The sequence below is a fragment of the Echinococcus granulosus genome (genome assembly GCF_000524195.1).
Source record: "Echinococcus granulosus chromosome Unknown EG_S00163, whole genome shotgun sequence".
In the NCBI taxonomy this organism is placed as follows: Eukaryota; Metazoa; Platyhelminthes; class Cestoda; order Cyclophyllidea; family Taeniidae; genus Echinococcus; species Echinococcus granulosus.
In genome coordinates, this window is record NW_020170543.1 from 40,200 (window position 1) to 66,368 (window position 26,169).

The window sequence follows — 26,169 nt, forward strand, 5'->3', positions numbered from 1 at the left end:
AGATTCTTCCTTTCACTCAAGCGTGAGGGCGGAACTCTGCTAATGCGATGTTGTAGACTTTGTTAGAACTCCTGAATATTGTGCGCCGGAGGTGGATTGACTCGGAAGGCAGTGCCAAATGCTAGCCAATGTTCTACAGTGACCGCGTCCTTTATTTCCTCGTAGAGTCATGCTTTTCTCACTCCTTTAAATTCGATTTCGACTTGTTGAAAGTCTCTTCCTCTCAATTGATGCGCTCCAAACCTGGGGCTTGGCAAAAATTGGTACTGTCTCACTTCTATCCGTAACAGTTGACTTTCTGCCAAGTGTGTTTATCCTGGCAAAGAGCTCAAACTTTTTGTACTTTTGCTGCTGCTAACTTATTGCCTAAGTCATGCCTGAGGACGCAATAAGCTGCAGCAACCTGACAGTAGATTTTATACTGCCGTAGGGGTACAGAATACCACGCAATTAGCATCGCAGCTGCCAGGTGAGATGCATGCGCACGGTCAGAGATGCAATTAAAGAGCAAATGTCCTTTCATTGCAGAACATTCTCATCCGCGTCAATTGCGATGGAGCCATGCCACTGCCAGCCTGGACCTGTAATCGAAATGGAAGTGGTGGTGGTGGTGGCGGCGGTGGTGGAGAAATCTTCATGTTCACCCAGACAGAACCCTCCCACGGACTGAGCATCGATCAGATGACCGAGCTCTGGGATCCCAAATCAGCGCCCTGTGCCGGGCTACCCATAGTCACCCCCTCTGTCGCGCCTGCCAGTCTCTTCCATCGGTATCACCGCTACCCTCCTTACACTGCTGTTGTCGGTGATCTGGGCGTTTGTCTCGATTTGCGGCAGTAAGTGGGATTCACTTTAAACACTGTTAATCCACCAGCTTCACATATGCGTGTCGTCCAGACTTTCTTATCTGGCTCCGGTGTCACCACCACGTTACATGTGTTCTTTATCCCTTTATGGTAACTAAGTTCCAAATCTAACAGTTTGGTTGATTTCCAGGCCCAAAAAAAGTAGATGTATGGTGTCCTTGGTGTTTACGTTTTCATTAGTTAATAGAATTCCCCTTCTTACTCACCTTAGTCCGACCTTCTCTTCCAGTTTTATGCTCAGTTCCCCCAAACTACATTAACTCCTTTCCCCTCTGAGGGGTCATATTTACTGTACTTTTAAACTGCACTCACTAAAGTTGACAGTGGAAGTATTCTCAAACTAAACTATTCCCGAATCGTGATGCTGAGGCAGCCTTGTTTTTAGGGTCGAAAACTGAAAAAGCTATGTTTGGAATTCATGTCCTGCACAAATTCACTGAATTGATGACATTGTGAAATTTCTGAAATGGAAATAAACAAAGGCTCGAATCACTCTCCGTACCCTGCGATATTTGAGGCTACTTGACCTTGAAGTGCCCTCCACTGCCTCCCCCGAGTAGCATCATGAAATCGCCTGAGCACTTGAAATCACACTGTGTGACCACCTAGGCTAATGGCAAAGTACTGCCTCTTTCTTATCTTCAAGAACTTTGAAGTGATCATCTGACTAGACACGCGCGTGAAGGGGTTTGGTTATTAATTTACGTAGTTGAACTGCAAATTTGCCTTGGACTCAGTTCGCACAAAATTACTTCTTCTTCGACTTTTTGCTGCATAGAGTGGCGGTAGGGTAAATAACCGGTGCTTAGTCACGGAAAAAAAATTCACGTTGTCTAATATTTTAATTGTTTAAGCTGTTCATCTAAGTTAACCAATCACGATCGCGAGGGTCATCCCCTGATACTGTGCTTTCATTGGCTTGAACGAGCTACATCGGTTCCTCCTTCATTCCTTCAAAATAAAAGGAGTCTTAATCATGTAGCTGTCAGTCCTTGATTCTGAGACCTGTAGTGACGTCTAACCGGTACCTGGTCACAAAAAACCCGCATTTTCAAAAATTTAATCGTTTAAATTGGCTAATTAAAGTAATCAAGCACGATCGTGGGGGTTGCCCCAACCTTGTTGACTATATCGCCTGTAGCAGCTATACAAATTATTTTTAGTACCTTCTCCCAGCTCACCTTAATCCAAACATGGGTGGCTGGTATGGGGGCGGATGGGTGAATTTTCACATTTACCTCAAGGTCGGGCGCACTCAACTGTGCCTAAAAACATCTTTAGACAAGGGTCAGACAAATGTGCATGTTGTGTGTTGTCTGCGCCCTGCGATTAAGGCTGTCGGCACTTTTGAAGCCACTCCTAGGTTTGTGGTGGTGTTGCCTTCCATCAGTTGATCGCCAACATTGTTTGTGTGATTTTTGAAATAGGAATGGACTTGCTGTAACCTGGAGAATGCAAGCGATTTTCTACGTGTACTGCAAAACGCACATTCGGGTCGGTTTATTATCGGGGCGGCGCTCATGGCTTTGCTCTCCTTTTTTTTAAATTCTCATTCCATTAAATGTTGGTTGAACCTGGTTCCGGACGGGAGGGGGAGGAGGGTGCTTCGACTACCTTAACACTAGCTCTAGCCAATTGGATGGATGGATGGTTTGCAAGCCTCTTTCTGTCGCATTAACCAGGGATTGAAAATTATCGTAGCGATTCCTTTTAACGAGTTAAGTATTTAACAAACCTTGGCTCAGTTGCTAAAGCCGATAACATCACCTAGGCTGGACTGTTGGATGGTTTTTGGTCAAAGTCACTTGTGTGTTTTGTTACACAGAACAGCTCGGTGCCACGTGATGGCAATCTCTGCCATATTTGCATAAGTCGAGTGTCTTTAATGCAGTGTTGCCTCTGATTTTTTTCTTGTATTTGAGATAACTCGTCTAGTAGTGATCCAATTGAGCCCTTCCATGCACTGAGGTAGGCTCCTTCCATGCCATTTATCTCCCCACCTATTCTACCGCTGAGGCTTCGAAGTGGATGTATTTTTTCCCTTCGCTTTTCTTGCCATGATAGGCGAAATGTGGACGCGACAATAATCGCAGGCAGCGCCTACTGCACCGCTCCCGAGTGTTTGCGCAAACTGGCGCCCTACTCACCGGCTGCTGATATCTTCGCCTTTGGACTTCTGGTCTGCGAGCTCATTGCGCGTCTTGTGAATAATGGAATCACCATTCCTCGCACCGCTGTAGGTTCCAAGTCCAAATATATGTACTCATTTCATTTAATTAGCCTTATTTTTTATTTACAAGACTGGCAAACTCATCGTCTCACACTTGATTTATTACAGGAGTTCGGACTTGATAAGGACAATTTACCTGTACCTCCAGACTGTCCATCGTGGTTTCTTGACTTGGCAGTGGACTGCTGCAAAGTTAACCACTTGGAACGTCCCTCCGTGGACGAAATCACGGATCGAATAATAGGTCATTCCATCGACTCCGCCTTTATCGATTCGAGGGCATTTAATTTCGCAGCTGTGGAAAAGGTTTGTCTCATGAAGACAAGATTCTTTACGCGGACCGTTGATGAGTGACAGCTCTTCCTATGCTAATATTAACTTGTCGCTTCTGTAGGATGGCGCGGCTGAAAGGAGCTCGCGGAAATGCTTCAGTAGTTCTTCCTTACGCAGTACCAATAGTCAACAAATTACTGCAGCAGCTGCTACTGTTCCACCGGATTGTCTCGGATGACTCCATATAGGTGCTTAATCTCCCTCCTCCTCCTCCTCCTGTACATGCATTCTCATCACGTATGTCCCTGTCTACCTCAGTATTTAGCACCCACTTATTGCCAATTAAGTAGCACTTTTCTTTTGTACAGCCAGTCAATACAAAAAGAGATGCTCTATGCTCCGCCAACTGCATTCCCTCGATACGTCTGTCGTACCTTCTCCCAGTCTGAATTTCATTCAGCCTGTATAGTTATTTGCTCACACCTCTCGTAGTCATTCCCCTACGAGGCACCCATGAAAGCCTAATTTCCCTACTTGTTTTACTCTCTCTCCCTCTCTCACTCGTTGAATTTACTTTTTATCCTTTGTTATTGTGTAACTCGTTATCGAGTCAGTGATCGCCTCCCTATATTCCGTGGTATCTTGTAGAACCATTAAAATACCCGTGGGATGCACATGTTCCGTTTTTTTTATTCTATTCACCGTGGTCCCTTGTGTATCGCTCCCGAGTCATCCTTGAAGACATAGTAAAGCATACCAAGTGGTAGTGTGGCTTGTCATCCGCAAATATGAGAGCTGAGAGGTTATGGACGTGGAAAGAGTACCTTAGAATCCCAAAACCGTGGGGAATGAATGTGTCATCTTGTCGCGTGGTCTCGGTGCTCTTTCCGTGAGTGTGTTATAACCAATCGCTGGTTGGAATTGAGACTTATGGAAGAAGTTGCCACGATGAGGAGACTAAAACCTACTGAAGGCTTCAGATACTGGATAAAGTTCCTGAATATTGTGGCCTATTCAAGGCGAAATATTCTAAGGGAGTAATTGATCTGAGAATCCACCAAAGGTCATTTGATGTTCTACAGTGAATGGACCTCGTGTACCAGTCACCTCAAGGTAACATGGAGGCGAGGGGTATCAGTGTTTGCAGGATAGTAAGTAGGCATTTGAGTATGGGGGACTTAGGGTGAGTCTTATCCCTAGGGCGGATTTCGATTGGTTGAGATCTGGTCTCACTTCGTTAAAAACCATTACGAAGAATTGGGAATTGAGGGCGTGACAAAAGTTCACTTGTTTAGTGAGCGTTCTCTAGTGAAGTTCTTCAGATTCAACTATCATCTGAAGTAGAAGTCTTCCTTCTGTGATGTCTGAGGGAGGTAACTTTTGTTGTCAGTGAAAGGAATACTCGGATGAAATGTGCATTGTCAACAAGCAGCAGGATTTGGAGGGTACTGGCTTGGCCCGGAGGCGAGACCGCTCAGCGGAGGCACACTGGCGGACTGAATTCCATAGGACCAAGGTATTGGCCAGAACCATGACGTCTTACGTCACCGTGCTGTTAAATATATCACCAAATTAAACCGCTTTGTCCTGTAATTTCTTTCCAACTCCCCATCGTGATTGTTCAAGCCTGAAAATACAAAAGGTCTGGCTTTGCTCCATACACACATATGGGACAAGGCAGCGGCTGTCGAATGGGAAGTCAGTTTCTCTGGCCTGTTTATCCAAGGTCGTTGAGTAAGCGCTGGTTTTCCGTTCGTGTCATAGGCTAACTGACTCACGAGGTAGGGTCGACGCCCATCGCCTCTGCTATGTCAACGTAGACTAGGCCATACTAGATGCTGTTGCTTTGGCAACCGGTAGGAAGCAACAATAATGGGTGAAAATATTAAGTTTGGGATCCTTTGATAAGGTACTTTACATTACACAGGTCTTTTGTCGTAAAGGGTCGATGAGTGTCAGCGGCTTGAGTCAAAGTCTTCGGTGATGAATTAGTAAATCAGGATAGACATAATGGAGGAAATTAAATGGTTGTATAGGTCTCAAAAGGTAGAGATTTCACTCTCACTAATTCTGCTATTCGCCTTCGAACTATGCCATTAGTCCCCCACCCAGCCCTTGGACATGTCGACAATACATATTCCGCCCGAGTATTATGTCACACTTTGTCTTAAAGGAGGTCTTAGGTTGCTACACAACGATGAACACTCGTCTCGCCCATCATCTTCTTACTCAAATTATAAAGGATATCTAAATGATTAGGTTAGATTGTTTGTGAGCCCATTTGGGTGTTAAAGAAGAAATATACACTTAAAATGACTTTCTTTCCAATGCATAGAAGGGCTGCCAGAGTAGTGGAAGGGCTCCATTTCACCGACTTGAGGAAAGGAAATATGGAAGACTAAGAAGGTCTGAGTGGTTTACTGTGCAGTTAGAAGGCATTCCATTAGCTACCGCTTGACAGCATCTTACTGTTTGTTATTACTTCCATTTTTCGCCAAAAAATTTAAAGCCATTTTCTATTTAATAAATAATAGCGTTTTGAGGACGATGCAAAAGGATGGGGAATGTTTGCAAACGCTAGCGATTCCCGCTGAATTTGGCGAGCACCTAACCGGTTATTTAATGTATCCCTTTGCAAATACCTCGGCCACCGCCTTGCCACATGGCTACATCAAGACCATTCGCAAGTTATACACGAACATGATACTGTGAAACCGTATCAAGGCTAGAAGACGCCTGCTCCGGTGGACAAGTAAACATGGCAAAACCGATAGCTGATGAATGAAAGGAGAAGTTTAGTACCCTTTTATTTAGGGAACGAAAAGATGATGGAGTAATTTAGTTGGGTTCAGGGCGGAAACAATGGGCTGAGTCATATGTCTACGCCCACAGCTTATGACGACGGTGGCTGAGCCATCGTTTTCAGGACAGCTTCCCTCTCTCCTTTAAGCACCTGTTTATAGGTCGCCATGACAATCCATTCACGAATGCATAGCCTTAGGGCAATAAAACTCTTACGCGCCTTTCCTTGGTTAACATTACTTCCTTTTTTAAAGAGTTGAATTACTCTTTTGGAATCTTAGAAAAAATTTCAATGCCAACATTCCAAATCTGCAATTTAACAAGATTGCATTCATTTCCTCTATCTCAACTTCACACTCGTAAATTGTGTATGCACTTGAATTTAATTTCACACTCTCCGTCCACATGCACAGATTGACATTGAGGGACTTTCTAGCTGTTGTACCACCTCAGAGGTTTCGTACCTTGGGCAAGCATCTATGTGGCCAGTCCTGAGGCATATAAAGTTCTCCCCTTCGCTTTGTGTAGATTTATGACACTTCCAAAATTTGACCTTGCCTCACTACTTAGCAGAGTACAGCCAGCTTCATGTTTGTCACGTGAAGGCGTGCGGAAGAATTGAGGGGAACAATACTGGCGGTCGTAAGTACTGGTAACCATAGCAATGCTCAAACAAGTGACTGGAGTCATTACTGTAGATTCAAACTCCAATCCAGAATAACTATTTTTTCATCTTCCTCTAACATGCCATCGTTTAGCTTGCTTGTTTACGGCAGGAGTATAGGGAGTAACATTTTTTGAACTGAAACGACCTTTCATTAAGATTGCATGTAAATCATGGATTGATAAATTTAAAGTTTACATAATATTCGAGATAATACTTGGGACGTTAAAGAAGTATTGTGAAAAAGCAAAAAATGTCAAAAAGGAAAAGAAGGACATTCGAAGCGGCTTTAGTTTGAATTCGGTAGTAGTCATTTCAGCCTTTATTTAATGAAAACTAAATTAGGAAAGCAAACCAGCAAACAAGCTTTTTTACATGTAGAAAACAAATAATATAATAAAGCATTAGGGGCACATCTATCTGCAGTATTGACAGTTTCGAAAAGGGTAATCGCTGGTGTTAGGGAAATTGATACTGTAGTTAATGATTGTTCGGGAAAATTTCACAACTGCCCATAAATAAGAACAGAAGATAGCCTATCTTAGTTTATACTGCTTTGTTACGAACCGTATTTTAGCTTTTTCTAAGTACATAGTCGTACCTAGGCATGGAAAATAACCCTAAGTGAGCTGTTGAAGAATATCCGGCCACATGTAATTTGTGGAAGTACCATTTTTTACCACTTTTAACGCAATCAGGCGGCTTGTATGGAATGGTATGAGGCACCTCAAGACTCTCCTGGAGAAAAAAAGATGACGTAATGTTAGGACATGACATGTATTGTCGACGTACGGCAGGACAAGAGGGCTGCTGACATGACCCGGCCACCCGGCGAAGGGGCATTGGCAGACCACCCTATTACGCTGGTGCCACAATCTTCATTTTAATGTGATATAACCAAGCATGGGTCGATTTGGGGTGACAAAAATGTGCAGCACTTCCCATCTGGCAATTGTAACTAATTGTAATGTGGAAAAAAAGAAAGACAAAACAAAATAAGATAATCGAAACAATAGCCTTGCTGCACGATTGGGGAGATGAAATCTGAGCGCACGGAGAAAAAGAGCGAGAGAGAGAAGTTTTTGTGAGCACAACTGTGAATGCCGAATGTTGGGTTATTTGAGACGTTATCATGCGCACTCACCTACACAAACGGAAACTCGCACGGTACAAACCTCCGCCCTATTTGATGTGATGATTTTGCTATTCCATCTCTCATCTAATGGCGGCTATATTAGCGAAGCTGCTCGGTGGGACTTGGTTTTGTCCACCCAGTGGTGCAGCATCTCTAGCAGTCTAGAGGTGGTTGTAAGGCAGGTGTGAGGTGACTTAAACGCAGGGAAAACCTGGGCGATGGTTGACAAAACACTCAACTTAAACAACCGTCTTTCTGTTTTACAGTTTTCCTTTTTTCTCCTCACCCAGGGAATGGGTTACCACAAAGTAGTCGTGGTGCTTTGAAAGGCACGCACGCAGGCGTGCATTTCTTGGTACTGCTAGAAAGCACTGTCCAGGGTTGTCTGCCTTGTGATCAACGCATTTATTTGATATTTGGGCTCGCTTAGTGCCACCAACAACGCAGGATGGATGGGGTCTGGAGAGAACCGTGCTGAAGAGATCGCGTAGTTATGATGCGGTACGATAGAGGTAAAAGATGCAGGGAAAGAGAAGTATGCCGACTCACACCTTCCCCCCTCCCCTCCCCTCCAAGCATTCATTCATCCATCCCATCCACCCCGTCTCCCCGTTGTGCATTAGCATAATAAAGGGGAGTCTCGCTCATTCCACGTGCACATCCCCTATACCCGTCTGATTGCGACCCAACCATACGATTATGCAGGATCTCGGCGATTAGCATACACTTACACAAACGCAAGCGGGTGTGAACACGATGCGATGGCCTCTATCGCCTTTGTGGCCCTTCACCACCACCGCCTCCTCCTCCCTCGCGCCCAACCCTGCACTGGGCTTCGAAGTGGTTGAGCCTCCAATGCATGAAGTTGATTCCAAGTAGTCTTCCACAATCCGGGTCAGGGGGACAAATCCTCGAGCAGGTGCACTCTACGGCGTAGTTCCTCAGATACATTCCAGAAGAGTTTGTTATTGTTATAAAGGAATCCAATGTAGAGTTGTTGGCAAATTTTACCAAAAAGAAAGAATTGCTGGATATGGAGCTAGTGAATCACAGAATGATCTGAAAGGCGGATAGTTGGTTCTTCAAACGTGACGATGCAATGGCGTCGTGATTGCACGAAACCCAAAGACACGAACCACTGCCGCCAGCCTAAGTTGTGAGAGGTGAAAATTATATCCACATTTTTAAAGCAATTTAAAAACTCTTTCATTAAATCGACTATAATGAAAAATACTATCACAATCTGTCGTGATGAGGCCTTTTATAAAAGTTGCTTCAACACTGACAGGACGGTTTTTGACAGTCGCGTCCACTGGCCGCCACCTCCGACGATGACTCACTTGTTTGAGTCAGTGGGATTAAAGGTGGGGTCACGCCTAAAGTATTCCCCTCATAACTGGATGTGTCGCCCTTCCGGTTTGTAATAAACTTTAGCGCACCAAAACATTGCGGACTTTAGGGACCAGGGACTATTAAATGTAACGATGGCTGGCGCGTTCCTGTCACCTAAGTCGTTATTATAGACGACTGATGGAACACAAAAGGCAACATCAAGGCACTGTGGAACCCGTTGATATAAGCATACATCACGATGGATCAGTAAAATCAGAAATCCATCTCCAAACGCTAAGGTAGAATGCCACTGACGCATCCACACCGAAGAGGTGGTGTGACTGTCGGCGTGACCGCTAATTCAGCCCACCGCATAGACTGTGGTGGGAGCAATCGATTGGCCTAAAGTACATCTGTGCCTCACGCACAAATGACGTCGAGGCCCACCAAAAAATCGATATTATTGAATGAACAGTGGAGTGAGTGTCTCAACCACCGCCTACAACATTTGAGTAGAACTAAAGCCCAAACAAAGAAAACTAACAAACACGCTTACTTGTGGATAAACAAACTCCCACAGCTGCTAGAACACGAAAAGGCGAAGGTTTGAGCACGCATTTGGTGTTTTTTTTTCCAGTGGGAAAAAATGCCGTGCATAATTAGCAATCGAGAGGAAATGTTCAAGGACGCAATTCGCACTGTCTCGAACCACTTTCCTCGCCTAATCCTGGCATTACCATCACATCTTGAGACGTGTGGTTTGCAAAATTAAAATTAACCGATTTAAAAGAGAACTATACAACCGTGAAGGAGAATTAAAGGGGAAGGATGGGGAGTAGGGTGCTAAAAGTTGTCTTCTTGGTGTTTTGTGGGAAGGAGGAGGAGGAGGGATTCAAGTAGTGCATGAACCGAGGTCGATGATGTGTTGGGACAGTAACCACCACCTCCCTCACATAGTGTATCACAACTATTAATAAAGTTATACAAAACCACAAAGTCAATCTTAGAAGATGAGGCGCGAATCAACCAACAAGGAAGAGATGGAGGAGGTGGGAGAAAAAGCAGTTGACAGCACATTGGCAAAATTGGCAACGTTTTTCCCCTCTACACCTCGGCGCTAGGTAAGAGCAAGGCCGTTCTCAAAGAATCCACCTTCACTGACACCATTATTGATGTCAAAATTCCAGGTGGAATCGTTGAAATCTCGACTTTCTGATGGTGCATCGAACGCAGACGCCGATGACACTGTTGGCGTCTGGAGCGACTTGGACATGGAATCTCCCAGATCGGCAAAGTCTACGTCAATCGGTGGAATAACACAACTGTTTGATTCGACCAGATCATTAAGTGCAGACGAGACTGTGTCAAAGTCAAGATCAAGCGGACCCAAATCTAGACCATCGGAAGGGTTTACCAAAGATGCAACGCCTGAATCCGTGTTCGAAGAGGTCGAACTAGCCACCGACTGTCCAAAGGAAGCAAAAGAGGCTAGAGGACTCGGACTCGAGGAAGATGGAGACTGCACTGTGCGACTGGTTGGTTCTAGATCTGGTGTGTTACATTCTACTGTGAGATTAGAACGATCCTCTCCCGCCGATACCGTCTGCCATGGTAGGACACCGGGAAAGTCGAAAAAATCCTCCTTCCATGACTCCACGACAGTGGTGTTCGTCTCCATATTTTCTGGCTCCTCAGCAATGCCAGGTAGTGAGTCCAAACAGGGTAGACTGATATGATCTGGCAGAAGAGATGTCTGTTCCTCGGGCAAAGTCTGCCTCATTTGTGTCTCTACGCGACTTTTCGATCCTTCAGAGGTGGACGCGAAAGCGTAAGTGGAAGCTTCATTGGTGGAAAGTTTGTGTTCATAAGTGTCCACCATTGTGGTGGGCTGCTGCCTTCTAGCTTGAGGCAAATAAAACGCCTCGCTAGTGTCCATCACGAGATTACGTCTTTTCCGCACTGCGAATGAAGAGGCAGACTAAAAGCGGAAAAATAATCAAGAAATTTCACAATCGAAACTAGTATACGTCACAGTGTTTTTTGACAAACCTGAAAGTGGGAGAACCTAGACCCTGACTCTTCCGATTTCCATGATTTTTGGTTTATATATCCATTCTCACTAACTACACCGGGTCGTGTGGTGTCTCTTTTGAGACCCAATGACTGAGACCACATGGAATGCCGCTGACGAGAAGCGGATGCAGCCAAAGCTAGCCTCTTCCGATTCGAAAAAGCAGGGTATGGAGGTGGTTTACGACCCACCTCCACCAAATCCGGTTCCCCGCCAAACTTCTCCGCCGGTGGGTACATCGAACACGGTGGTGTCTTTCTGCGACGCACGTGTGGTTGCGCCTGAGGATGAGACTGGTGCTGTTGAAAGGCCTCAGACGCTGTTTTAACGGTGACTGTTTCTATCTCATTGGACACGTCCGGAGGTACACTGACTGACTGATAGCAGATGAGTGTTGAGGCATGATGCTGTTGTGGCTGTGACTGTTGAGGCAATGGTGCCGGTTGTGAGGCGGTTGGTGAGAAGGTGAGGTAGATGCCGTCTGTATGGTGCGGCTGTTGTTGATAGTAGTGTTGTTGTTGCTGCTGTTCCTGTTGTTTTTCAAGAAGAAGAGACCGCGGAATTGGAGGCGGAGGCCCTGGAGGCGGCGCAGCTCGACGACATTTGGCCAAATTGGCCTCCAACCAGTCTGCATGCCGAGGGTTCACCCTCCAGAAACCCCCTTTTCCGCGTTCGCCTTTCTCGCGGGGTACCTTCTCAAAACACTTATTCAGAGAGAGATTGTGCCGCACGGAGTTCTGAAACACCAAAAGCCCATGAGTAACTTTAAGTATAATATAAACCGAGCTGTCCAATTCCAGGCTTAATAAGTGTTGAACCACTCTACAATAATTTCGGTTCAAGTTAATAGACACCAAAGAAATTTTAAATGATTTTTAGGTTTTGGTTTTAGGAGGAACAAAATTCATAATCAAGGCGGAATAATGTAAATATTGATAAATGCTAATGTTAATGTCCAAAATAGTTTCCACTTTCCTTAAATGCAATTTTACTCTTGAACGGCGGAAAAACTTGAATGCTACTGCACGGTTTACAACAACTCTAGTAAACGTATCAAGCTTAAAATAACTGAAGTAGTAAATATTAAGAATTGCAACACTTTCTACCAAAATGATTGCAAAATGCACCCTCAAGCCAGGACTGTAATGAGAAAAAGGTCTATGAGAATGTATCAATACCTTTCTTATGTAATCATTGAAACAGGATGGTAATTCTGCTAAAGCAGTAATCTAAAATGAACTTATCATCTTTGATTATGAAGAGTTTATATCTTTTGTAATTTATGGTGCACAAAACTATGCAATTTATTGAAAATTTCCTAACATTTTAGTCGAAATATCATAAACCGATTATCGGCTCGTAAATCAAATTTAGGAACTTTCTTCAAAATCGTTCCATGGAGCAGAATGACAGACAATTGTGGGAAAAGTAGTCAATCAGGACCAAAAAGTTGGGTTAAAAACAATATGAGCTAAAAGGTATAACAACAACACACGAATTTAACTGCAAGGAGTCTTTTATACCTGCCAGCTAGAATCTGTATGGCGATAATACGCAAAATTGGCCATGATCCAGCCATAAATATCCGACAGGGTAACCTTGGGCTTCCCCAATTCTCTCATAGCCAGACAGATTAAAGAGGCGTAAGAAAACGGAGGCTTTCCGGTCCACTTCGTTCGATAATCCATTCTAACCTGGGGATCCAGCAAACTACCTGCGTACGGGTGTGTTGGATGCCAAGAAATTTTTGCGTTGGCGAAAACTAGGAGAATAGATGCATCGGATAAAACAAACCTGTTGGGCGGTCGATAACGAATTTGTTGCCTCTGCTCGCGCCAAAACCGTCGGACTCGAGAGAAAATGGGTTCATATCCTTAGAGATTATATCGAATAGTGAACTTACGAACAGCCAAGTCAGGTTAGTCAGGGAATCATCAGAATCACGAAACGATGGATTACACTTTAACCAATTCTCACGAAACCTTTGAGCAAGAATGGAAAGTTGGGAGCCTCCGTTAGATGAAGAAAATGTACTGCGATAGGCAGGTTTCGCGTTGTTAAAATTTGAATCATTAGTTATGAAATGATAAGTTGAATCGCGTGGAACAATTCTGACCTCTGTCATGTCATCGAGAAATAATAAGATTAGATAATGGCAAATTGATTTAAGTATCCAGAAATAACGAAAGCAACAAACATGCACAGCCACCACAAAAACTTTAAAAGGAGAACGACGTGTCTGGGATATATATTACCACGTTCGCTTGGTCTGGATAAACAAATAATGTCTGGAGAGGAGAAATTCACAGTCCATAAGGTACACTTAGGGCCTGAAAAAAGCTTAACAAAATGTAAAAAGAAAACGGGTTGAACAAGTTTGTGGATTTGCTCAGTTAACTATAATATAATTTCGAGTAAGCTATGGCAAAATGAGGAAGCAAATTTATTTCCTTTCAAAAGTTTGATTTTAATGCTCATTTCAAAGGTAAATAGGCATTAAGAATCAGTGAGCCCTACTATGTGTTTGAAAGAAATCAGTTGCAGCCTTCAAATCATTTAGTTAATACGAAAAGCAAATTCGCCCTAAAATATTGCATTACCAAGTTGAATCTGTAAACTCGAGCTTTTATACAACGTAGAAGCAGTTCAGTCTTTAAATCGCATTTTGTTCTTTCTCGGTATTATCCTTTTCAAGGATCATTTAACTTATGAATCACTTAAATGAAGTTAGATGGCTCCGTTCTGTACCTACCAGGGTTGTTGATGGACATATAATTTGACATCGTTCCTTCATTTGTCATATTCTAAATTATGAAAGATAAGCTTCATAGAGCATGTGGTGCTAAAAGGACGGACGGAATAGTGCTATTTTATTGCATTTAGCATGAAGCCTCCACTTTTCTCTTAACCTATCGGTTCAATTAATTGTAAAACTTGGTACAACCCATTATAAGGACAAACGGATTATTTGCTACCACGTTTATAGGCTGTTAGGCAATAAAGCTGCGGCTAGCTATTTGCGTATAATACTATCGAACGAACTACGCGACAGTTTAGCATTTTTCGTCGCTGGCCCATTTCGAATCAGTGGGATTTATCTTTCAGGCATTTGTTTGCTGCAAAGAGGTGGTTTTAACTTTTTTCGGAATATCTTTATTGCAAAAGTTAGTCGACTCATGTGGATTAATTGAAAGACCTAGTTTTTGTGGGCTATTCCAATTAGAGTGTAAGAGATTGGGTCTGCACGCTTAGTGTTTTTTGGTGTATTTGTAATCAAAGATTTCCTTTTGTCCCGCATGCTACTTCTGATTTATGTTAATGTCTTGACTAAAAGGCTTGCCGACGTCGATGTTTTATTGATCAAATACCTTATGAGTTAATCTGGGTGCCGTGTACCATTTAGTCTCCCCTAGCGCTCCCGTTGTTGTGGTCTATCTACTTATTAATTGCTGATTATCACCTCGTTGCATTTAATTATTTCTTCTGCCATTTTGGAAGCATGGTCCAGTTGTTTGTCTTTGACTTCTCTTTATTACCCTTGTGCTGTGGCACTAAAATAACCCTTAACGTTTTCAATTTGTTATGCAAAATAGAGCCCTGTATTTTGTAATTTGCTGTCATGTACAACCGTGATAAATACAACAAAATCATGACTCTCCTCTATATCTAGTTTTATTCCACTGAACTCCTATGCAGCCACATTTACGCCAATATAAGCTTAGTGTTTTGGGTGTATGTCTTCCGTAGTGTGTGCTTATTATTCGTTCTGCTTAAAATAATTTTCTCCTCTTATCTAGCTATGTGCTTGAATGCCAATGGCCATGTATAGCCGGTGTGGCCTTTTATTTAAATCTGGATTCCTTTCTTTGGTGAAAGCCGGTCAAAGCCAATCATTTTTGGTAGCCAATTCAAGAAATATCCACTTAAGTTTTAATACATTCGACTGGATCCGACGAAACACACCCAGAAAACCCTATCGCTACAAAATTAACAAAATATACAGTGTTCTCGAAGAAGAGAAGTAAATCCCCATGCAATATTATTGCATTTCTAGAATTGCCATTGATCCGGATAAGGATGTATTTAAAAATGGCCCATCAGAGGCAGACATCGAAGTCTATAATGGTATACTTTTCAGACTTTTCTGTTACTTCCCCGTCAGAGGTTCGTAAAAATGTAGCTGAATCTCTAGCCAAGAACGCCTCCCGATACTTCGCAGTCGTCCACTTCGCAGGAAAACAATTCAAAGTCACCAATAATGACCTTATCTCTGTTAAAGCACCTCTCATTGAAGCCGAACCCGGTGAACTAATCCGTCTGGAGAAAATCTTACTTGCAGGAAATGCTGATTTCTCCATTGTCGGCAGACCCCTTCTTCCAAGGAATAATGTTCTAGTCACAGCCATGGTAGTCGAAAAAACCTTGCGGCACCCCTCACTCTGGTACCAATTCCATCGGAGAAGACGGCACCGGGTAATGAGAGGTAAGCACCCCACGCTTCCTCAACCCTCCCTTTCACCTAGTGTACCAAGACAATCTGGTAACTTTACGCATCGTGGATGTAGCCATAAAGAATGTCTAGTTCTTATGAAATGCCCTTTTTGAGATTGTTTTCCTTCTAAACGGACATGGAGCAGCATTTTCTTCGATTTCAAGGCGGACAGGCCGCTTGCTTTACTGAAGATTTATTAGTTGAAAATGCAACTGTACAAGGATGGAATTAAAAACGTATGGCCTCGCTCCTGTCGTGTGTTCGTCTGTTGTAATTTGTGCGATTACCTTCCTCACCTAGTGAGCCACGCATTTCGTCAAAGGTAGAAATCGCGACGTCCAAGTAGTCACCGATCTGAAAAAGAGAGTAAAGCGGTGAAGCAGTGTATCGTAAGACCAAGGAAACGCCTTTTGCTCGTTTTGGTATACTTGGAAGTGTTTAGACTCAAGAGTAACGTCGCCATCACCAGTTACGTCCTTCTCTTCTTCATCGTTGATTACCCTAGGGTGAATGATGTAAGAGCCCAAATCTCTTTTGCGATACGAGCCGCGCTGAATAGGATCTGGGTAGATAGATGCGAAGTGGAAGCGGGTAGTTCGGCCCAGTCGTAGGGGTTGTCTTCTGTTTGTAATGGGTCCCCCTGGCAGCGTTTTTACGGCGTACAGCACTTCATGGGATAGATCCTTCAAGTTAACGTCCAACCTGTTTAGATGTAAAGGGGGGAACTAAAGCTCTGCCACAAAGGGATTACAGTTCTAATTAGGGATGCTTTGTTCTTACCAAGTGTTGATATGCAGCTCAGATGGTGGGAATTTACCACTAGAGAAAGAAGACAGCGGTGTGTGTCGACCATCGGTAGAATAAAAGACTCGCACGAGAATGGGGCAAACTGTTCTTCTATCAATTGATGGCTTGGGAGAAGTAGCACTAGGGACGACGACAATACTTGACCTCTGGCGTTTGGCGACTGAATCACGATCCGAGGTGTCACCGTTCTTCAAAACGTCTTTCATGGTGCGGGCGACAAAGTTGCTGCCAGGTTGATCAAGCGAGGTAGAGGGTTTGCGTTTGAGGAAAACACGACGGGTTTCCGGGACTGGCCCAGTGGTTGCCGGAGGTAATGGGGACACATTTTGTCTACCATGACGAACTCGGCGAGAATCAGGCGAAACATCCCATTTGGCAGTGTAGGTAACAGACATTATTCTAGGGCTGGTTTAAGCACACAAATGACACATTAATGTGAAGTACGAGTGCAACAATGACAACTGAATATAGGATATGCTGAGTCGTCCAAATGAATCCAAGTTAAGAGGTCAAAAAGTACGTTCAGAGTTACACAGATCCAACTCCCTAATAAATAGCAAAATCTTCGAAAACAGTAAGTAAATCCTAGAGCTCAAATTAACTAATAATAGTCGCAAATGACTAAACCATGTACGCTTACAAAAGAACTCCTAAAAGCATTAAAATCAAACGAATGCAGAGAACGACTATACTACCATCAAATAATTTGAGCACTTAAGATCAGGGCTAGCCAAAGATATATTGCGGACTCTTCCAAAACCAACCAATTAAATAAAGAGGAAGGGTAACCAAATAGAAGCTAGGCGAAACTACACATGGGATTTGGCACAGTCGGGAGTTGGGGTGTTGGGGAACCGAAGCAGGCTTTGTTATCTGAAATGGTAAAAGAGAAAAAGAAGTCAAACGTGTCAAATGAAGCCAATATAGGAAGAAGATCAAAAAATGCCTTTAACTTATTTTTTTAAAAGACATCCCTTATTCGTTTATTGCAAAAACTTTGGGATCTATAAATATTTGCAACAGCATCTACAATAATTCTGTTTCTTAACTATTTTTCAATATCATTTGAGCTGTTTTTTAGCTCGTGGCATTTAATTAAGCTCCTTTGCTTTTAATCCTATTTACTTTATGCAATAGAAAGGATTGCTGTTGTGAATAATTTTTCCATATTTTCGTTTTAACCGATCGAAAATGACCAAAGATTTATTAGGTCAAATTTGATAATATGGCGAGAATTCAAAGCAAACACGATGCTCAAAATTGTTCACTTTCTCATCTTTAGCGCTACTTTTGCTTTATCTGACTTTCAAAATCAAATATCTCTGTATGTGCCTGAAACTAGTCGAGGCGTCTTATTGCACTTGAAAAACTACGTTAATTTTTCGACGCTTCAATGCGTACCTCTTGGCGACTATGCTAATAATCCTGTGTATGTTTCCACAACAACATGCCAGCTTCGCGTTAAAAGTAATGCGCTACTTGATTACGAAAGTCAGTCTTTCTTTACCATCGGTGTTAAAGTTTTCTCTCACGGTAAATTGTCCGGTATGAATTTGTTTTTTAATGTTTATTAATGCAACTAATGCAATTATGTAGTTTAAACCAATTAATTGGAGTACAATTGCAAAACCAAAACTAATTTTACTGCTACTTGTTCTTTTATTCTTTTTATTATTAGTTTTCAACGTTCACTATTGTGTGAAATCGCCTTCTTTCCGTACCAGTATTAGCATTTTAATCACTATAATATTTTTCTTTAATTTTAGACTCTTATAGGACAAATGAATTTTCCATTGCCGTGCATTTGCTTGACGTAAATGATGAGCCACCTGTCTTTGTCCCATTTTGGCCAAATTATCCCTCTTCAATGGCAAAAGCTGTATTAGCTGAAGAATCAAAAACTGGACCTGGTACAAGGGTGTTTAAAGCCGAGGCAACTGATGCCGATTCTAATGCAGTACTAGAATACCAATGGACTCCTGGACTTGGAGCATCATCGACCGACCGTTTCTATATTTCGCCAACTTCCGTATGCCCTTCTTAATTTTTAACTTAAGGCGGGACATTTTTGGTCAACAAAAGTTTTTATTTAACTTTTTGGGTTTATTGCATAAGAAACAATGGCCAATGACACTTTTGTTAGGTTAGTCATTTCTTAAAGCAGTCTTTGAGGTTATTTCATACTTTGACTGACAGCAACTGTTGTGCTACACTCAAGCAAATGGTGACATTTAATCGAAGTTTGGGTGCATTAAATAACAAACCACTTTAAAGGCTCTTTGCCTCTACGTTGTGCACGAAAAGCCTTCCTTTTCTTTAGATAATTTTTTGACACTTCTTTTGCTAATGCTGATCATGATCATAAACTTAGTATTTCAATAAGTCTGATCTTAACAGAATTTTGCCTCAGGGTGTAGGTCTACCGCTCCATGAATAATATTTTTCTAGCCATCGTAGAATGCTGGCAGACGATCCTTTACGATTTTAGACAATCCAAATTCTATTGTAAATATCTACCAACGTTGTTGTCAAAGCTTTAACGGAGCATTCACTTAACGTCAAACACTTTCATGACTTTTTTAAAGATCGAGACGGCAGGAAAGTGATGATTAACGTTGAATTGCCATGCCCATCGGAGGTGCGTGTTGGGACAGGTTTGCGTGAGCAAAGTACTCACAATCTACTGCCAAACATCGTTGGCGTGCAGATGGCACTACACCAAATTGCATGTATTTTATAGGACGGTCACTTTGACTCACCAATTATACTTCAAGAGTTCTTGACTGTGTTTCATAGTGTCATTTGTGAAAGTGTTAAAGAATTGCAAAGAAACCCACTTCAAATGGCTGTGAAATGTGGAACAAAGGATGCCCGCTGTGTGATGACATCTAGGTACCCCGTAAAATTTAGAGGTGGAGTGAGAAGTTGGAACATCATTAAGGTGTGAATTTTCAGTCAAGCTCACTGACCACTGTTGATGTCAAAAGGGAAAAAGACAATTTAAAGGTATTATAAACCACAGGACTGAGCATTGTAGAACCATTTGGAAAGGCGTAGCACCTGAGTTCTCCCCGATGTTTGCAAAGAACTGAATTGTGGATGTAATGCAGTGCCCCGAGTCATTCCTGGGAGATGAAATAAGGTATTGCTGGTCTAGAAGAGGGGTGGTAGAGCTATAGACACAAGTGGATACTCATGCCACCTCCGAAAGCTGAATAGCTCTCGTGGTTGAATACATGACTACAGGATATCTGTCCCTTAAATTACAATGGACCAACAAACTTTCGACAGAATTGACAACAGCCGAATGGTATGGCACCACAGTGACGGAGGAGTCCATGTAGTCAGCGACGTCAGTATGAGAACAACCAAACGTTCTTCTTTCTTCTTTAAGGGAGTTATTACAACAGTGGGGAAGGCTCTGTTTCCCGAGAACCATGTATACAGATTGAGCATTCGAGTTGTGGATTTGAATGCGGTCAAACCGGAGACGAGTTTTGCTGACATGCTACTATGGGTCTACACCTCCTACCAACCCGTGGTCTTCCCAGCGCCCATCTTTCAGTTCAACTACTCGGAGGAATTACCGCCTGAAACCATGTAATTCCAAATACTAGTTCGGTGATAACTCATCGTGAAGTTAGGCTTGACTCATGCACCAACCGGTCGTGTCTTGGACCAACTGGGTGTGACAAATGCCACTATTGTCAGCCGTAATTTTAGCGGTTATCACACATGTCAGTACATGTAGATTTTGCACTTCGAGGGTGTACATCACTCGAAGATGTGGAAGTTTTTAACGCATCATTTAAATATCTCGCGCTTCCACGCACAAAGTCACCACTGCTTGTCGTCGGAACTGGTCGGTGACTGGCTAATGGACACACAAGGTGGTTGCAGTCTAGCCTCTAAATTGCATTTGGTTGGCTTCGACCTTATAGCGATTACTAGTACGCCCAAAGTCTGTCTGCAGTTGATATTGGTCGGGCAGGTGAGTTGGACGGCAGCGAGATGTTCCAGAATGTCTATAAATTGGTCATGAATCGTCTATAACATCAAAACAGAAGAGTTTTCTGCGATTACGGACACTTCTGGCCGTAAAGGCTAGCTAAATGTGGACGTAGGTTTCCATTTGAAAAACTGTAGTATGTGAGCCTTTACAGAAGTGAGATGTTTCAAATCGTCCATCCACGTGCTACGCTTCACCTCCCTAACTACTTTAAAAGTATTACTTTTGACCATTTTTTTAAAGAGTGGGCTATGTTCCCGCGCGCTCATTGAATTCTCTTGACGAAAATATCACCTTTACCGTGCTTCGAGGACCCGATCCCTCGAAGGAGCCTATTCGAATTAACAATGGCGGCGACGGTCGGATCACCACTAAACGGCACTATGATTACGAGCTCATACTCGATCACTCCTGGAGTTATCTCATAGAGGCGCATGTCCCTAGTGGTTTCTCTGCCACCGCTTTGGTAAGTTAAATCGCATAAATTTGTAGATTTTACTCTTCAAAATCTATGAGTGCTACTTTAAATTTATAAGTAGCGTAAGCACACTCCCATTAAAACTTTTTTGTGAGCAATCACCACTAATCCTCTGATTGTGATTTCACCTGAATTTGTTTTTTTGAAGATGGTGGTCAATATCATTGACACGGATGACAATCCTCCATTTTTCGAGTTGGTGGAATATCAATCAGCACCCATTCTTGAAACCGTCCAAATTGGAAGTGTTGTTCTTGAAGGTAAATTTGGCGACTTCTTAAAGGCTAAAGTGGTTCTGTAGCGCTTCTGAAGACGACCAAAGACCATATAAAATTAGAACTTTGTTTAGTTTGTTGCTAGTTCTTTTAAGTAAATGGCTAGCGCATGCCTACAAAAGTATGTAGCATCCCGGAACCTCCCTAAAGGCGTAATAAAGCGTATCCGTGCGGAAGAATGGTTTATGCTCAGTATATGGAGAAGCCGGGAGAGTTTAAGACTACATCCAAACACAAATAGCAAAGCTATTTGTTTATCTTATGCTTCCGGAAATGACCTCCGTCTCTCCCTCCGTTATGGACAATCACAGGAAAAGCGATGGAGTTGGTCCATGGGCAGGAGGCTACCTGGTGGTTATAGTGAAATCTTGGGATTTAGTTTGAGTTTCAGACTATTGTATCCTCTCTAGGATGGAACGCATTAAAGATAGCCTGATTCAGGAGACAGTGCTTGAGACTGCGCGATGTTCCACAGCAAGCATATTCTGGAAACCAATTGCTTTTTTTCAGTAGCTTCTGCTTTGCGTGATTTGATTTTAAAGACCATATAGCAAGCATTCCTCTACTCTTAATTTCACTTCGTTGAGAACCTGTTCTTCACTATCAGTGGTATGCCAAAAGTTGCAGTCTTTACGGAGTCCCTGGCTATTCAGCCGTCCACGGCGGATGGCAACAAAGTCAAAAGTTTTGTCCCTGAGGATTGAATACACTTGCTTCTTCTCTTCTTTGAAGACACTGTGATATGCAATAGTACGAGTCAACGCTTATTATCAATGCGTGGAAAGGCTAGAAGGCTGTAGTCATGATCACTATGTCTCACCGTCAAGAGGGTGGAAGGGCCCACTGACTGAATGGTCAGTGCAGTTGAGTATCTACCTAAATCAGACTAGAGTTGGTCATTGTCAAGATGCTATACTTTAGTTAAAAGTACCGATGACATTTCTAGTGACCCCTGGTGATCGAGACACACTACCCGCCAACAGAGTGTATCAGTACAGGCTTCAAGGAGCCGAAGCCGTGAATTTTCGTGTAGTGGCAACTTCCAAAGGTTCAGCACAAATCGAGACATTTGCGTGAGTTCCCATTTCTCCTTCCAATGCTTTTTAAGCATCCAGTTTTTAATGATATCTTTTCGTTGTGCTGCATAGACCGCTGAGTTTTGCTGCCCTTCCAATCGGTCGACCCTTCTACGAGTTTGAGTTGATCGCCTCGGACGCAAGCTCGAGCGCCAGCACCCTGATTCGTGTGATGGTTCAAAACGCCAATGTCAATCCTCCCGTCATTATTCCCCTACCACGATTGAAAATCTTCCGCCAGCAGATTGCCAAGGCCTATCCTTTTGCCCAAGTTGCTGCTACTGACGAAGACGGTGGAAATGTGAGCTTCTTCTTTGTGGACACGGGTTAGTTTTTGTGGCTCAAGTGAAGTTAAAACTTCTTTTAGACATGTAGCACAAAAAAAGACCTTTAAAATTTTGAATTTCAGTTACCAATCGGCCGCTGATCGAAATGGGTCCTTTCAGAATCGAAACTAACACAGGAAAGATCTTGTTGATTCGTGAACCTCAACTCATGAACTACACCCTACCGGTTGGAGCGGCAGATGATGGAACGTGTCCAGGCTGTCCACAGCCTGGAACCAGTTTGGAGAGTAAAACTATGGAGATTAATGTTGAGGTGGTGGATAAAAATCTTGTGGCGCCTCAATTTACTCAGTGCCCAGCCACAATGACGCTTGAGGAGTTGGCACCGGCTGAAACTATCATTGGATCGGTTAGTTTGACCGAATTTGTTAAAATGTTGATTTGCATCCCTTAAATTTTGTTTTTTTTTTAATAGGTTGCAGCAACGGACACGGATAATCCGGATCTCGCGGCAATACGCCTCCGGTATGAACTGATCGGCAATACGGTATTCGCAAGACCGCACCTCTACCTTCAAATTGTCCAAAATAATGGCTCAATTTACAATGTCAAGCCATTACTGCGAACCGCTGATCAATTTGGTGGAGTATTGCCCGATCAACTCTACTTCACAGTGGCTGTCTACGACTGGGGTGGGTCTCTGTTGGCTTGGGTTTAAAGAGAGCTAACACGGCAACATTATCTCGTGGAATTTGGTGTTACATTTACAGGCGTGCCCGAGCTCAAATCGTTGTGCAATTTCCGTTTGGAGATCGTGGATATTAACAACTACCCTCCTCAATTCGATCCCACCAGTTACACCGCGTTTGTTCAGCGATTTTACGACTTCAGTCAGTATCCTCTAAGCCCCATCCTCCAAGTGGTTGCAGTTGACTTGGATCAACCCGACACCCTCAATGCGCAAATTCTGTACGAATTCGCTTCACTCGACTTGACCTTCTTCGCTATTAATCAATCTACCGGCGAAATCTCCGTGACGACGACGCTAACTGATGTAGGTCAGCATCTCAGCAAGCACAGATATGCATATCCATTTATTTCTTTCCCAGTAGTCATTGAGTATGACGCTTACTAACCGGAGAAGTTAGGACGATTTTTTGGTACAGCTCACCAAAATGGTTTGTTGTGTCCTACATGTCCTGACACATGCTGCGCGTTGACGAATGACTGACAGAGTGACTGACTTGGAGTACGAAATGGTTCCTTTATTGCTACTTTTGCTGGGCCAAACTGAGGGTTGATGGTACCATGGAGTGCAGGAGAATGGCACCGAAACTGAAGCCCATCCAGCACAATAGGATGGGGATGATGAAAGGGGTTAGAAATTGTGAGAGTCGTATAGTCTGGGCTTTTTGGCCGACTCGATCTCCTCTAGTGCGGTTAATCCAGATTCCTGTCTTCAGCTAGAGGAGTGAAATCTACACCAGACGCTCAATTACAAGAATTAATTATGATGTTTAGAGGACCAAAAGCGAGGAAATTATGCAGGAGTTAATGGAAACTTCACTTTGGTCCAGAAGTTGGTGCACACGTATTCGAAATACACATATAGAAAATACGAATGTAATTGAATTGCAGGTGGCTGGGGCTGAGACTGAGGTTGGGACAGTATCTTCTTCCCCATCCCATCCCATCTCACTTACTCATCATAAAGTGTAGATCCTCTTTTGCCTTACTTTGCAGTGGACTTGAGGTATTGCGTCCTTGAAGGTGTCTTCTTGTACACCTTCCAACTGTAGCGAGAAGTGTCGACATCTCCGACGTAATTATTTGGTCCTCACCACACACAAAGCATTGTCTTCTGTGGGTGAAGTGGGACCTAGAAGTAGTTGCATAGGTGTGGGGTGGGACGGTGGGCCAGTGGACTATTTGGACACAAACCCTACAGTCTACTCCTTGGGTTGGTCATTTAGTCAGTCATCAAACATTCATCCACATCTAGACGCCGTGTTTTCACAATGTAGCTGAGGTGGAAGAAGTGAAGAAGAACAACAGATGCGTCATCTTTGAAGCTAACCGCTAGTCGCTTGCTCCTCCATGTTATAAGTGTGCGACTCATTCCTCCACCCTTCACCTCCCAGTTGATGGAGGCGTCGATGAACCCCTTACTCTAAACACCGCATTACTTTTAAGGACAGTAAGTCCTCCTGAATGTGACCCCTTTAACTTTGAGCGCCTTGTCTTGCTTTCTACTAATGCTGCATGGCAAGTTGTGGGCGAACCTTGTGCAGACCTGGAACCGAATTCAACTGGCTTCGTAAGACAGACATGCATCAGTTACAACCATCACATGAGGAAGATGAGGAATGGAAGTAGGGGAATAGTGGTGGAGGACCTAGTAAAGAGTATCCTACCAATGTATTTCACGAATACTATCAAGATCCAGTGTGGAGATCATTAATGCCATCAAGATACGTACGCGTCCACTGGCTGGAGTGCTGAGTTCCTTAATGATCACCATTCTGGATAACCTTCAACCTCCTGTGGTTGTGAGTCCATGGAGAGGACTCAACGGAAGCGCAAATTGGAGAATATTCCGGAACATCCACCAGAGCATCGTATCTGCTTATTCTTATTTCAGCCATCCTATACATTTGAAGTCCAAGCGAGGAATCCCATTCCTTTAGCTAAAACCTGGAGGACATGGCAGGTCGCCACTGTTACCGTTGTGACATCTAACGCACCTCAGCTTCTTCCCCCAGTCATCAAAACTGAATTCGTGTAAGTGGCTCCAGCCGGTATTTGGAATCTCACTATAAAGAGGGTTTTAATTGCGCTTAAACGAATTCAAACAGGGCCTCAAAGTTCCTGGAAAATAGTACAAATCTAGCACTGGCCCAGATAGTTGCAACGCCCTGGCCTGGAGCCACCTACGACTACTCCATTGCGTACATCCCAGGCGCCTTTGAACAAACTGGTTGGATTAACAGTCCACCACCGTTTACCAGCGAGATTGTCTACTCTTCGGAAAGAAGACCTACACTGACTATCTACTCGGGCTCCAATTTCCTCTATCAAAGAATCAATCGGTATATCGTGAGAGTCAGAGCCTGCCAACAGCCCACACATCCGGTCCTCGGTGACATTTGTGCTGATGTGGTGATGACCTTCCAATTGGAGGATGTCAACAACATGGTGCCACAGTTTATTGACCAGTTCAGTCTGTCCGAGGTGGGCCTTCCTGAAAATGCGCCTTCGAGAACAGTGGTGTTGAAGCTGTTTGCTGTGGACTTGGACCCAACAACGCAGTTCAACAAGGTACGAGGAAAATTCACTGCTCTAATACCTTTTAATTCAAATTATCAGACTAGA

At 43.3% G+C, this 26,169-nt stretch overlaps 6 protein-coding genes across 6 annotated transcripts in view; 3 read left to right on the forward strand and 3 right to left on the reverse strand. All coding sequences in view use genetic code 11, as the record gives it.

Annotated features, from left to right (window-relative positions):
- Positions 1–128: 128 nt before the first annotated feature.
- Positions 129–3,607, forward strand: EGR_09722 (Dual specificity testis-specific protein kinase; the record flags this gene model as incomplete). The annotated part of the gene is made up of 5 exons (XM_024498971.1): positions 129–263; positions 529–836; positions 2,931–3,102; positions 3,205–3,402; positions 3,491–3,607. 5 exons carry the CDS (start codon positions 129–131, stop codon positions 3,605–3,607), a joined length of 930 nt encoding a protein of 309 aa, XP_024346607.1.
- A 3,422-nt stretch (positions 3,608–7,029) lies between these two features.
- On the reverse strand, positions 7,030–10,379 carry EGR_09723 (hypothetical protein; the record flags this gene model as incomplete). Its single annotated transcript, XM_024498972.1, has 3 exons — positions 7,030–7,155; positions 7,191–7,255; positions 10,256–10,379. The coding sequence occupies 3 exons, from the start codon at positions 10,377–10,379 to the stop codon at positions 7,030–7,032; spliced, it is 315 nt and encodes a 104-aa protein (XP_024346608.1).
- Positions 10,380–10,419: 40 nt separating this feature from the next.
- Positions 10,420–13,498, reverse strand: EGR_09724 (Forkhead box protein J1; the record flags this gene model as incomplete). Its single annotated transcript, XM_024498973.1, has 5 exons — positions 10,420–11,280; positions 11,352–12,110; positions 12,897–13,087; positions 13,168–13,246; positions 13,277–13,498. The coding sequence occupies 5 exons, from the start codon at positions 13,496–13,498 to the stop codon at positions 10,420–10,422; spliced, it is 2,112 nt and encodes a 703-aa protein (XP_024346609.1).
- A 345-nt stretch (positions 13,499–13,843) lies between these two features.
- On the forward strand, positions 13,844–15,955 carry EGR_09725 (39S ribosomal protein L21; the record flags this gene model as incomplete). The annotated part of the gene is made up of 6 exons (XM_024498974.1): positions 13,844–13,858; positions 14,328–14,499; positions 15,250–15,394; positions 15,428–15,498; positions 15,536–15,856; positions 15,897–15,955. 6 exons carry the CDS (start codon positions 13,844–13,846, stop codon positions 15,953–15,955), a joined length of 783 nt encoding a protein of 260 aa, XP_024346610.1.
- Positions 15,956–16,093: 138 nt separating this feature from the next.
- EGR_09726 (Histone deacetylase complex subunit) lies at positions 16,094–17,370 on the reverse strand (the record flags this gene model as incomplete). Its single annotated transcript, XM_024498975.1, has 4 exons — positions 16,094–16,219; positions 16,294–16,567; positions 16,646–17,077; positions 17,360–17,370. 4 exons carry the CDS (start codon positions 17,368–17,370, stop codon positions 16,094–16,096), a joined length of 843 nt encoding a protein of 280 aa, XP_024346611.1.
- A 2,660-nt stretch (positions 17,371–20,030) lies between these two features.
- EGR_09727 (Cadherin-related hmr-1) overlaps positions 20,031–26,169 on the forward strand; it is a gene marked incomplete at both ends in the record, with an annotated part of 30,695 nt that continues 24,556 nt past the window's right edge. Inside the window, 10 exons of the mRNA XM_024498976.1 lie at positions 20,031–20,272; positions 20,925–21,147; positions 21,308–21,419; positions 22,381–22,507; positions 22,583–22,836; positions 22,920–23,206; positions 23,273–23,489; positions 23,568–23,851; positions 25,439–25,578; positions 25,653–26,115. Coding sequence (XP_024346612.1) covers positions 20,031–20,272; positions 20,925–21,147; positions 21,308–21,419; positions 22,381–22,507; positions 22,583–22,836; positions 22,920–23,206; positions 23,273–23,489; positions 23,568–23,851; positions 25,439–25,578; positions 25,653–26,115 — 2,349 coding nt within the window. The remainder of the gene's footprint in view (positions 20,273–20,924; positions 21,148–21,307; positions 21,420–22,380; positions 22,508–22,582; positions 22,837–22,919; positions 23,207–23,272; positions 23,490–23,567; positions 23,852–25,438; positions 25,579–25,652; positions 26,116–26,169) is intronic.